At 40.6% G+C, this 13,772-nt stretch overlaps 1 protein-coding gene across 1 annotated transcript in view; it reads right to left on the reverse strand.

Moving 5' to 3' along the window:
- Window positions 1–13,772, reverse strand: part of LOC131969647 (endothelin-converting enzyme-like 1) — a 62,405-nt gene that overhangs the window by 32,567 nt on the left and 16,066 nt on the right. The window contains exon 6 of the mRNA XM_059330754.1: window positions 1,034–1,256. Coding sequence (XP_059186737.1) covers window positions 1,034–1,256 — 223 coding nt within the window. The remainder of the gene's footprint in view (window positions 1–1,033; window positions 1,257–13,772) is intronic.

The raw sequence follows: 13,772 nt of genomic DNA on the forward strand, positions 1-13,772 counted from the left end.
CAAAACCACAAAAAGTTCCTGGTTAGGTGTTATAAAAGACAGTTTAACGGGTAAACAAATGGTGTAAATGCCCTAAGCGTAGTAGTTACGTAGTAGTTACGAGGACACCATGACTTCTGGAAGTGACACACAGCAACAATAAGAAATAATCCCACATGTTTGTTTATTTCCCTGTACTGGAGCATGTATGTGACGTAAACGCGTACGTGACGTGAGCAGATCTGAGCAGAGTTTTGTGTCTCGGCAGTGTAGACGGACACGCTACGGTGGAGCAGATTACAGTTCAACCTGGTCTCACAGAAATCCGTGAAATAGCCACGGATTTCGCTTAACTCAAAATCAGTGGAATAGCCACGGAATCGCTCAAATTTCCATGAAACTGACACGGATTTCGCTACAATGCAAGTTAATGACAGTCATATCCCGTGGCTATTCCAACATACAAAGTGATTATGTACATTCACTGAGTGAATATTTAGAAAATAAAACATATATTTCTCGCTAGAAATGTGATCAAAATCCATTTTTGTGCAGAAACAAAGCCAAAAATTTAAATTTTTCACTAAAAATGAGAGAACTGTCCGCCATGTTTTTTGTTCTGACTCCAATAGGAAAAAATATCATTGAGATGGCCATGGGATATGACTGTCTTTAACTTGCATTGTAGCGAAATCCGTGTCAGTTTCATGGAAATTTGAACGATTCCGGGGCTATTCCACGGATTTTGAGTTAAGCGAAATCCGTGGCTATTTCATGGATTTCTGTGAGACCAGGTTCTTACAGTTTTACACTCTGGAGGGTGGTTTCAGATTTTTGCGTTTTTAAGCCCCAAAAACGCCGTCACCATCTAAACGAAAGGCACTTCAGATAAAATATTTTGTTGTTTTACCCGCAAGCGTCCGAAGGGGCCGAAATGAAGATACACAAATATCATCATATACACATATTTTCTCTGAAAACAAGACAAAACAGTAGACATAAGAAGTCATCCATCCATACACAGTCCACCACCCATTAGTCCACCTCTACATACCTTGGCCTTGCTCTGTGAGGAGAAGTGCTGCTGGACAAACAGGGCTCCCAGCGCCATGCCAAAGTGTTTGTTGGCCTGCGTGAGGCAGAGCCGGCCCAGCTCCAGCTGCTGCTCCGTCCCGTCAATCTCCCGGGAGAACTCGTGGATGGAGCTGCGGAAGGCGGTGGACAGGTGCTCACTTAGCGCGGCCACAATGCGCCACAGCATGTAATTATGGAGAACCCTAGGATGGAGGGAATAATAAAGATATCTCTGAGCACACTGTAACAGCTTTGCATAAGAGAGAGATGCTAGACAGATCTAGAGGTCCAGTTACTGGGGGTCTGAACCTTAAAATGTCTAAATTGCATCCAATAGCCTACCCCTATGTCCATCAAGCAAAATAAACACCACACAGTTCCTTTAGTGCCATTCTCACAATATGTGCATCAAGCTGTGACAGTAAATCATCTGCTAATATTTCTGATTTTCTGGTTGTTGTTGTTGTTGTAGCTGACATTGTGATTTGCTTGATTTTGTCACACAATTCGTCTTTTTCTTTACCTTCAACTAATATCCAGGCAGCAACAACTGTCCTATCACTTAATGTTTTATTTGATGTTGCTGCCGGATCCATGCAATCTTCAGTGAACATTCATTAGCATGTTTCTGGGCTGTACACTGCAAAAAAGGTGTGTCTAAAAACAAGATAAAAACACTAAACCTGAGGGAAATTATCTTGCTGCATGGACAGATAAATTATCTAACACTTCTAAATCTAAAGTTCTTCTTTTATTTTGGTAAGAAACAAATAATTGTCAGGTCACCCTGCTCGGGCCAGTTCATCACTGCTTGCAGCTTTAATCTATCTTGTTTTAAGAGTTAATTTCTTATTTTAAGCGTTCAACATGCTTATTTCTAGATTTAATAATCTTAATCTAAGAAATCTTGTCAAGTGAAATTATCTGTCCATGCAGCAAGATCAATTCCCTCAGAGTTAGTGTTTTCATCTTGTTTTTAGACACACCTTTTTTGCAGTGTATTCTTTCTTTAATTTAAGACTGTAGCCCACTTCCTCTCGAGTTTTCTTCTTTGTAAAGTGACATCTACTGTGTCTAACTGTAATCTTGTTCCATCTGGCCCACAGTTCTGTTTTTCCATCTGCCCTCTGAGCCACTTAAGAGTCAGAAAAGTTCGAGGGAAAACAACAGGAAGACAGTGATCGAGAGCCAATGGTGAGGAGTCGAGAGGGCCCAACAGTTTAAGAGCAGCTCCCTCTAATCCAGAGTGAGTCACAGCGGAGCGTCAGCAGAGGGGTGAGGACGGGAGGAGAGAAAATGGATCATTCATTTATGCAGTCACGCTGTGTCTTCTCCCCCAGACGATGGAGTGCTGGTGTGTCCTCGTGCCCCCACTGGGTGCACACATCTACTCTGCCCTGCGGGGACAAATGCCCCCGTCTCCCACTGCGAGGCTCCATGCAGACCTCGAGGCATGTTGTTGTTATTTTCTCCTGTTTTTTAATTTTCCCTATGCATGACAGATATTAAATCAAAAGCGCCTTGGCAACAGCACCCCCAGGTCCCGCCAACAAAGCACTTGTGAAGTGAATTTAATTGACGGGAAAAGGGAGAGAGCCAGGCAGGAGGTGGAGGAAGGGAGGGTGAATTAATGAATGAGAGACTCAGGTGGTGTCCTTGATCATCACAACCATCAACTAATCAACATGTGTTACAGGTGTGGCTGCTTTGCTTGATTAGCTGCTTTGTGTTACTTAGTCGTCACCTGCTTGTTGCAGATTAGTCCTATCGTCACACTTGGACAGGTCTGAGTTTATACTGTATGTGTGTGTGTGGGAGTGTGTGCAGCTCCATGCATGGAAGTCATCTATATGATAATAGTAAAACTTCAGCATTCCTCCACTGTATGTGTGGGAGGGATGAGAACATTTTACTTGAGGCATCTTTGAGGAAAAGTAATAATTTCAAAGTGAAGCTGGAATCAAACTTGACACAGGGGGTTAAAGAGAGGTTTCAGATTTCCCTGGTGATCGCACCACCACTAATAATTTTCACCACTTTAATTTGTGATGTAATTAAATTTCCCACTGTAACCGCCCTTTACATTATTTCATGCAATGTGTCTGTCAAGTCTGTGAACTCATAGTTTTATTTGCTTGGGCTGATGCATCTGGTCCCCCTGTGCTTTGGACCATAGACTGTTTAAAAATACTGCATGTAATCACTGTGGTGTCACCCATTACTTGGCAATTTTAAGCCTCAAGTTAGGTATTTTTGCAACCATCACGTGAAGAACAGATGGGGCTGTGAATTTATGAAATTTTGTCAGTGTACAAACACATTCATACGAATACATAAACTGGTATCACAAACTTGTAGGAGAAAACCCAAATCTCTGTAGCCCTGATGTGCTGTTGCGTTTTTGAGAAGCTGTACATTAGCCATGGCATATAGATAGATTAAAAGATTTTTTTTTTCTTTTTACAAAATTTCAAATGCATGACAAGCTGATCATACTAGTTTCATATCGGAAACATTTGAGGGCTTATTTCCATTGTGGTCCTCTATAACAGTACAAGATGGCAGATTAAAATAATGTGTCGAGTAAGAATTACATCACTTGACTAAAAACAAAGGAAATAATAATAATAACAGACACTTAATAGATCTAAATATTATCTAACAGCTATTTTTTAAAGACCTGATTTAAAATCTTCTCAACCGGGATTATCTTGTTTATTCCACTGGGATGTGGCTGTATTTTAAAAAAGGATATTTTCCAAAACATGTTTTATATCACATCGGAATGAAGTTTGTTGGTGCAGCTGCACAGTAGGCTTTGTAGTGTAAATTTACTACCTCTCTAAGTGAGAAGATCAATCAAAGATCTAGTCAAAGTTCCTTTTAGTTGTCTTTATTACCAGACATCAGAATACACTGCCTAGATACAGCGGAGGAGAACTTTGTCAATTTCAAGGCTGCTGAAAAAAGGTGTCCCCGAGTCAAATAAAGCCCGTGTTCTCTCTAGCTTTTATGTCTGTGTGTAAGAATATTAAAACCATTCTGTTTGTAACGTCCCTCATCCAACGCATGGGCACGTTTTCCCGGGAACGAGCACGCTGCTAAGTCTACTTTTTAACCTTAAAAGGAATTCAACCTATACTGTTTATATTCAAATTCCAAACGCAAATCCCAGATCCTACAGTATTTTATTCTGGTTTGAATCAGTTGTTACAGTTCTGTTCTGAACAAAAGTTCAGACTGGGGCCCTTTTTTTTTAAAGCAGAACACTTAATTATTAAATTAAAAGTAACATAAAATATACCACTTGTAACATAAAAATCTCCTACAGATTTAATGCACCTAAAAATTTACAAGTATTCTGGCTGGCCGTTGTTTATTCACATATATTTCAGGGAACCTGGTCTCACAGGAATCCGTGAATTAGCCACGGATTTGCTTAACTCAAAATCCGTGGAATAGCCACGGAATCACTCAAATTTCCGTGAAACTGACACGGATTTCGCTACAATGCAAGTTAATGAAATAGCGAAATCCATGTCAGTTTGAGTGATTCCGTGGCTATTCCACGGATTTTGAGTTAAGCAAATTTGTGGCTATTTCATGGATTTCTGTGTTGATTTCAGGATGTTGTGAAATACGAGCATCACCTGGGTTTTTTAAACCAATTTAGATCTTAAGCCGGTAAACTTAATAATGCAGCGTCGACTAACTACATTTTTAACGTTACCCACATCTCCATCAACATAAAGCCTTCACTCGAAATGACACAGCCAGTTTTTTTTTTGTTTTTTTGTTTTTGTTTTGTGTCATTAGTTTGTTGGTTATTTTTTATTTTCTTAGAGATCCTCATTTGGGGAATACCAGTTTGCCTTGTATATATGTTTGTCTGTTTACCCTATGTTTTTGTTATTTACTTTGTGAATATATACCTTGAAAAAAAGGGGGGGGGAAAAATGCAAGGTACAATATTGTAAAGAAAACAAAATGACTCATTATGTTTGTGAAAGTAAGAAGCCTTGCAATAAAGTATTAAAAAAAAGAAATGACACAGCCTTTTTCTAAAACTTTCTAAACTTTGGATCACTATAGACTCTCTTTCAAAACATGTAACCCACAATCAATTTGTCTTCGGCTCCCCAGAAGCTTCCTTACAGGCTCAAATCACCCCACTCTCCTCTACACAGTCACATGTGTATGTGCCAATGTGCGCTTTGTGCTGTAATGTAGTCACAGCGGAGCTAAATGAAAGCGGAGGGCCTGACGGTGAGAGCGCTGTACAGATCAAGCAGTAGGTCTTAATCACCGGAGGACTGAGTGAAGGCTCATTAGCTGAATGGATTTTAATGGGGCTAGTTAGGGAGATGAAAAGACACTGTCCCCTTGCACTGCATCAACACATTACCACAGGTAATGACCCTGTAGGTAATGGAGGAGGGAGGCACGCTTCTATTCTGAACTTCACTAGACTTGCACTGTCATTTCACACTGACACTAAGAAGAAATGTCATCATCTTATATGTGAAACAATACAATGAAATTAATCACACACTACACACAAGCCTTTAAACTGCAAACAAAAACAAAAGAGACAGAAAAATCCCACATATATTTGTAATTTCGGTGGAGAGACTTTTCTCCGAAGCACCTCACTGTAGCATGACTGCATATATTTTCAGCTCAGGACGCCCTGCTGTGATTCAAACCTCGACTGCTGAAAGCTATAGTTCCATGAAATCCACCATTTGGGGAACAGCTTCATCTGAAAATGCTTTACAACTACCGTGAGTGTGTTTTTTTAAAAGCAGTGGACCCAGCGAGAAGTGAATCCTCGACTGCGACTGTTTCACTTCTATAGATTCCTTGTGAACACACACAGTGTACACTGAAACACACCTAAATACACACGTGGAATGATAGACTCTTTTGTGAGTGCTCAAATTGCTCAGGAAGAATAACAGACTGAATTCCCACACTCGCATTACAGACCCTCAAGAGTGATGGAGGGAGCAGACGGAGAGAGAGAGAGAGAGAGAGAGGGAGAGAGGGAGAGCGGTGGCGGGGGACGGCTGTGTGTGTGTGGGAGACGCTGGTGTTGTCATTATGCTTTCCCCTTCATTGGAGGCCTGCTCATCTGGCTAATGGGATTGGCTGCAGTCATCGCAGCGCGTGGGGACTACACACACAAGCACACACACTGGAGGAAGAGAGGAGAAAAGAAAGATGGATGGAAGATAAGGAGATGGAGGTGTGACTGCTCCTATCAGTAGACTATTGTGATGGGAAAGCCATCAATGGGAGAACATGAGAGCGGTGGAGGGAGAGAACAATGAAGAAGAGGAATTGGTCAATAGGTGCCCGTAAAGATGGACAGTGTGTATTCTCATTGATGGAGGGATTGAGAAATGGACGGAGGGGAGAGAATGGGAGTGCAATGGATAGATGGAGTTGTCAATAGCACTGAGAATGAAGAGAGAAATGAAATGATGTGTAGAAGGAGAAGGATGGGTAGTAAAAGGAGAGGAGGAGGATAGATAGATGGGATTGGATGGATGAATGGGTGATAGATAGATGGATGGATATATTGATGGAAGGATAGATGGATGGATGGAAGGATGAATGTATGAATTGGTGGATGGATAGATGGATAGATAGATCGAATGGATGGATGATAGATGGATTGGATGGATGAATGGATGGATGGATCGAATGGATGGATGATAGATGGATGGATGGATTGAATGGATGGATGATAGATGGATTGGATGGATGGATGGATGGATGGATGGATGGATGGATGGATCGAATGGATTGATGATAGATGGATGGATGGATCGAATGGATGGTTAGATGGATGGATGGATTGAATGGATGGATCGAATGAATGGATGGATGGATGGATGGATGGATGGATGGATGGGTGGATGGATGGGTGGATCAAATGGATGGATAGATGGATGGATGGGTGGATGGATGGATGGATTGATGGATCAAATGGATGGATGATAGATGGATAGATTGGATGGATGGGTGGATCGAATGGATGGATGGATGAAAACACTTAAAGTGGAAAAGATGCAAAGAAAAAACATATGGAAGAAAAAATGAAAGTGAAGATTTGAAGACTACTAGAGAAAAAAAGAACAAAATAATGAAGCAGCAGAAACCCAGTGAAAGGAAGTGAAAAGAGAAGAAAGCATGATGGGAAAGAAAGACAGGGGTCAACAAAGGACAACATATTGGTAGAAGGAGGATCCATTCATTTTTAACCATCCATCATGTCATCCTAAAACACACAATTGTCTGACAGACAGATGAAGCACCTGTCTGAGTTCTTTTTTACTTCTCCGTCACCTTTTCACCTCTCAGAGTGCCAATTCACACTGTTCCAATTTAACAAGAATCTAAACTTTCCTCCTCTGTTTATACGGATGTCAGCCTGTAAAGGCCTCTTCAACTGGGTTATAGTTTCAAGTGTACTCTTGGACAGTACATGTGTGTATGTGTGCGTATGTGTGTGTGCGGATGAGTGACAGAATCCAGCAGAGTACGAAATAGTACAAAAGAGTTTTTCTGTGGTCCATTAGTGGCCTTGAGAGGAACAAGACGGCCTCTCCATCTGCTCTACTGGACAATGAGACAACGGGCCAACACCTCTGCCACGACCCCTGACTCCCCCTGCATGAAGCCAAACAATGGCCTTAGCTGTCTGTGTGTGTGTGTGTGTGTGTGTGTTCTTGTACTTCCTACACAGTGAGGACCGGAACACGTTTTTAACCAACTGAGTCGGCACATTTTTGCAAAGTGAGGACATTTTGGCCGGTCCTCAGTTCTTTAAAGGCTTTTTTGAGATTTCAGACTTCAGTTTTTAGGGGAAAGGTTACAATCAGGTTTATGTAAAGGTAACCATGTATTAGGGTTAGGGTTGGGCATTTAGTTGTGATGGGAACAAGGTTATTATAGTTAACGAAAACGAAACGAAATAACGAAAACTGAAATAAAAATAAAAATGAGAGAAAAAGATAATTAACTGAAAAATGTCCTGCTTTTTTTTTTTTTTATCTTTGTCAACTTTTTGAAGATGCATAAGACAAAGGAAATAAAGGCAAAATTTACTGTGACCTCTTTTAATCTTCCACCCAACAAATACCCCATTACAAAAAACTAAAACTAATAAAAACCAAACTAAAACTAAAGCATTTCAACCCAATTAAAACTAAAACTAATGAAAAATTCAAAACTATTATAACCTTGCAAGGGCATTCACTGTTCCAATGATGGCCCTCACAAAGATAGAAGTACAAGTGTGTGTGTGTGTTTGTGTGTGTTGCATGACTCATACCTTCTGTGTGGTTACATGTGCAGGAGATTTATATCAACATAGACATGCAATTTGCTGTAATTCTTTGTTTTTTGCACATCTCATTATGACTGCATGCTTTGCCTCGATGGATTAGCAGCTGGAGCAATCAGGCGGGTGGGTTAATCATTCTAGTTTTGTCCAGCACATGTGCTGGTACTGTAGAAAAAAACTCTCTAAACTCTCCACATTAAGAAAAAAGGTTCAAATTGTGCTTTTAGAGCAGATGTGTATTTAGGGAAATTCAAATTGCAGGGGGTGACTGACCTTAAACATAACTATCAAATATGAGCACTTGATTTGGTTGCAGTCATGTTATTTTAGTTGCCATTGAGTCATTCAATGGGCGACACAGAGGAGTAGTGGTTAGCTCTCACGCCTCACAGCAAGAGGGTTGGGGGTCAAAATACATGCAGCTAGGGTAAATTGGTGACTCTAAGGCTGCATTCAGAGTGCATGCAAGTGTTGCCCAAATCAGATTTTTTTTGCTGACATGGAATCCAATCAGACCTAAGGCTAGGGTGACCAAGCGTCCTGTTTTGCCCGGACATGTCCACTTTTTACGTCCTGTCCGGGGTGTCCGGCCGGGTTTTATAAATTCACGAAAATGTGTTCACTGTTTTTCATAGGACCAGTACACGTGCACGTAAATTGACCGGCGCGTTGCACACAAACACACGCACTTTGCACATACTTCAACATGTAGGCTGCCCTGGTCAGGGATCGAACCATCAACCCTCCGGTTGGGGGGCAACCCGCTCTACCAACTGAGCCACAGCCGCCACAATTGATGTTGTGATTTCAAACAAAAGGACTTGGTTAGGTTTAGGAAATAAATGTTGCTTTAGGTTAAAATAAATATGATTATTATGTTACATTACATAAACGCTTGCGATCAAGATATGGAATTACTGTTACTATCAGTTCTTAACCGTTGAAGTGTTTTGTTAATGAATGACTAAGAATAGTAAACACATAACTGTTATACTTAACTACCCAACAGATGAAGCAGTAACAGCAGGAAGTGTATTTTTTTTCTGACAGGATTCTGCTCCATCAGGTTCAGATCCCCAGTGTTATCCCACTGTGAGTGCTAACTTCAGTTTCTCAGCGTCTGTATTTATTTGCGTGCATGAGGCTTGTTGCTTGCTGTGTGACTGGCGAATAACAGGCGGCGGTGGAGAGACCCCTTGATGTGAGAAACCGGGGCATTTTTGACCAAGTTCTCATAAGCTATGCTAATGAGCAACACCCCTCAGGAAATGGAATAGCTTTATTCCTCCATTTGTATGTGTATAACTGTGTGTGTGTGTGTGTGTGTGTGTGTGTGTGTGTGTGTGTGTGTGTGTACTGCCAATGCCAACCTTTGTTTAAACCACAAGAAAGCACTTCCTGCGAGACAGAGAACTGGAGACGGACTGTAGATGGGAGAGAGATGGAGAATGAAAAAGCAAAAGAGAGAAAATATTAAATAGAGAGAAAGAGCAGGTAAGGGGGGGTTCACAGAAGGTAGAGAGGTGACGAGGGCAAGGATGGAAGGAAAACAATGAAAGATGTGCAGATGGAGATAAGTAGGAGTGGTGATGGGGGAAAGAGGGTTATCATGCAAAGTTGAAGAGGAGAGATGTGTTGAGGGAGGAGGAGGAGACAGATGGAGAGAGCTGGGGAGCAGGAGCCTGAAGAGAAAAGAGTTTGGTGAAGGGAGACGCAAAGTCACAAAGGAAGTCTTAAAAATTCAAACTGCTACCTCCCACTGGTGCTGTGTAGAAACCCATTCCTTCCAGGCAATTACAAGAGGGGGAAATATTCATGGCTTTCTCAAATTAAAACGCAATTTATAAATTCATCTTCATAATTTCTAATTTTTCATCTTTTTTTTTTACCCCATATTTCCTGGCAAAATGTTCTTCTACTAGTGTAGTTTAAAACAGTGGCTCCCAACCTTTTTCTTGAGGGACCCACAATTTTACCATTGTAAACTTCTGCGTTTTCTTTGTAATCAGCGTAGTTTCTGCTTTCACGGGACACCAAGTTTGTGTGGACTTTCGGTTTTAAGAGGTTAAATTTACACTTATATCAGGGATGGACAACTGGAGGCCCGGGGGCCACATACAGCCCGCACCCTCGCTTGAAGTGGCCCTCAGTACAACTACATGCATTTGAGCATGTAATCTTAAAAGTGCAGTGTAAAAATGCACAAAATTACTTTTATTTTACCAAATAATGTTGGTCTGCTGTTCTTACACTGAAAAAAAAAATTTCACAGTAAGTGGTTATTTTTTATTTGCTTCAAACCTTATGTATTCCTATTTATACTGTTATACATGCATTTGAGCATGATATATGTTAAGTTACTGCACTGTAAACATATTTAAAATTGCAGTTTCATCATATCTGGTTAAGTGCACGGTCCTATATGTGGCCCTGTGGTAGTGTCCATGAAAAATTGTGGCCACCTCCAGCATTTAAGTTGCCCATCCCTGACTTCTATGCTAAATTACTTACTTTTGAAAAACGCAGATATTCAAACTTGCATGAAGCCTTGCCATGTGTTGTGAGTTTGTAGATTGGCTTTTTTTTCTTTCAAATTTCTAGGTATAGATGTATATCGTTAACCCATTAGATTTATTACACCCCTTAAAATCAAGAGGTCTTCGCGACCCCCCATGGGTCTTTGGCGCCCCCCTGGGGGGGTCGGGCCCCCCTGGTTGGGAATCACTGGTTTAAAAGATTAGTTTTTTTTTTTTATAGATATTTTTTTGGCCATTTTCAAGGCTTTATTGATAGTGAGACAGATAGAAAGGGGGTGATAGAGGGGAGGACATGCAGCAAAGGGAGCTCAGGCCGGATTCGAACCCGGCTCCCGGCACATGGGGTGCCTGTGTAACCCACTACGCTACGGGCCACCCCGTTTAAGAGATTAGTTTATCCTCTTCTTCACATTGCAGACCTCACATGATTCAATGGGTCTTATCAGTTGTTTTCTGCCTTAAAGGTTCAGAAAGCCGTTAAATGTGCTGTCATATTGACGTTTATTGTTGGATGCTGACCTCTAGTGGCTGAAGCAATTATTACAGGAGTGAAGGAGGAAGTGAAATTGTATAAGAATTGTCCACACAAGGACTGGTTGTGGTAATAGATGGCTCTTTAAAAACACGACTTCAACGAGACCTGGGTTTGTGTGGAATGAAAAGTAACTTTATGAATCCTTTTTGTATCATGTACTTGTTATTTTCAAATCATCATGTGTGTACATTTGGTGTCCAAACCATGATCTTTTCTAGAGTTAAACCTAAAAAAATCCACAACCGTCCATTTAATGGCCTGACTATCGCCTTCTGCATATATAGTAGCTGGAGCAGAACACACCAAATAGCTCCCGTTTGAAGAATTGATTTAAATGTGGCGTTCAGTTTGTTTGATTCCACTTTCACACTGATATGTGTCTGTTCTATTTTGTTTTTGTAAGCAACTTCTAAACCATATTTATGAGGCTAATACTACTATAACAACAGCCATTTAATGGACTGATAACATTTCAAAGGGGTGATTTCGTAAAACTCTAGACAGTCTTGGGTGGGGCCAGGCCACATGTTTTTTTATTGTTATTATTACAAAAGATGTTTTGTCTCTCTTTAACTCTTTAAATCTGTGAGTAGAGAATGGATGGTATGAATGTAATAATGAATGTAATACTTGTGAATTTAATAACCTATTTGAATAATTTCTGATGATTTTTAATGATGTCTACAATCTTCCATTGTTTTTACATTATCATTATAATTTTGGACCCCAGGAAGACCAGCTCGTCCCACTATGGTGACAGCTAATGGGGATACTTTTAACAATTAACAATAATGAGCATTTATTAGTGTGATTTTGTCAGAATGCAGCCAGGACCCAAGTGCAAATGAGAGACTGGACACTGAAGAAATATCTCAGGAGATTTGGAATTGAAGGAAAAACTCAAAAATTCAGAGGTTAAGATGCCGAGCCGTAGACTTTATTACTCTACTGTCTTGGGTGGGGCCAGGCCACATGTTTTTTTATTGTTATTATTACAAAAGATGTTGTGTCATTTTAGCACAATGTTGTTGAATCCTGGTTGGTCATTTTGCATGTTAAGTCTGATAAATACAGCATCTTTTGGAGTCACTTGCTTAAGATGTGAGTGGCATCTGGTTCCCACACTAAATACAAGAGAAGAAGAATGAGAAGTCAATTTTAACTTGGAGGAAGCAGCTCCACACTAAAGCCCATATGAGCCGAGTGTTATAGCCGACTGATTGAAGGCGCGATAAAAGGCAGAGAAGACAGGAAGTCAGATAGACACAGGTGGAGGGAACAACACACAGGGAGGGGGGGATGATTGAAACATAGTGTAGAATCTATTACTAAAGCCATCAGGGGGGATGGATGGACAGACAACTCAGAGAGAAGATTGGTAAACAACAAGGGAAGAGACAGAGCATCAACTCCGACTCCTGCAACCTGCCGAGAAGTGAACCCACAGCTAATGGATGTGACAGCGGCCATGGGAGCTGTACTTTTACAAAGAGGATTAGGAATCCCTTAATGATACGACTCAACCCAATGCATATGGAGTGTTGTGATTAAAAAGTACATTTCACAAAGAACGGAGAGCTGCAGGAGACCAGATAAAAGAGATCAGGAACACAGCCCCCTCCCCCCATGACCCCAAAACTGGAGCACAAAACAGATAGTAGAAAATTGGATATGGAAGAGAGGTTTACACTGATGGGAGCTGAGCTAAATCACTGCAAAAAGATCCTATCTTTTGTCATAGCTGATAAGCAGTATAAAACACTTAGACTTAAGAATTTTAGAGTGAAGAATAATATTTATTTGTATCCGGAAAAAATGCAAAAGGGGAAAGAAAAACGAGCCAAAAGCAGGTCAGTAAATCATTCTGCATGTTGCATGATGCCACAGAGGACTTTTGGACCAGGTCAACAGTCAGCAACCTTTACTAAAGAGCCATTGTTGGCCAAAATGAGAGAAAAATATCATAATGGAGCCGCATACGTTATTTTGAGCCTTACTATGAAGATGAAACCTACACATAATACTAATAGGTCATCATGTACTGAATATAAATAAACTGAATAGCAAATTATCTTTCAAGTACCATTTGAGAATGAACTCTTTGAATCTGTGAGTAGGGAATGGATCGTATGAATGTAATAATGAATGTAATACGTGTGAATTTAATAACCTATTTGAATAATTTCTGATTATTTTTAATGATGTCTACAATCTTCCATTGTTTTTACATTATCATTATAATTTTGGACCCCAGGAAGACCAGCTCGTCCCACTATGGTGACAGTTAATGGGG

The sequence above is a fragment of the Centropristis striata genome, chromosome 4 (genome assembly GCF_030273125.1).
Source record: "Centropristis striata isolate RG_2023a ecotype Rhode Island chromosome 4, C.striata_1.0, whole genome shotgun sequence".
Taxonomy (NCBI): domain Eukaryota; kingdom Metazoa; phylum Chordata; class Actinopteri; order Perciformes; family Serranidae; genus Centropristis; species Centropristis striata.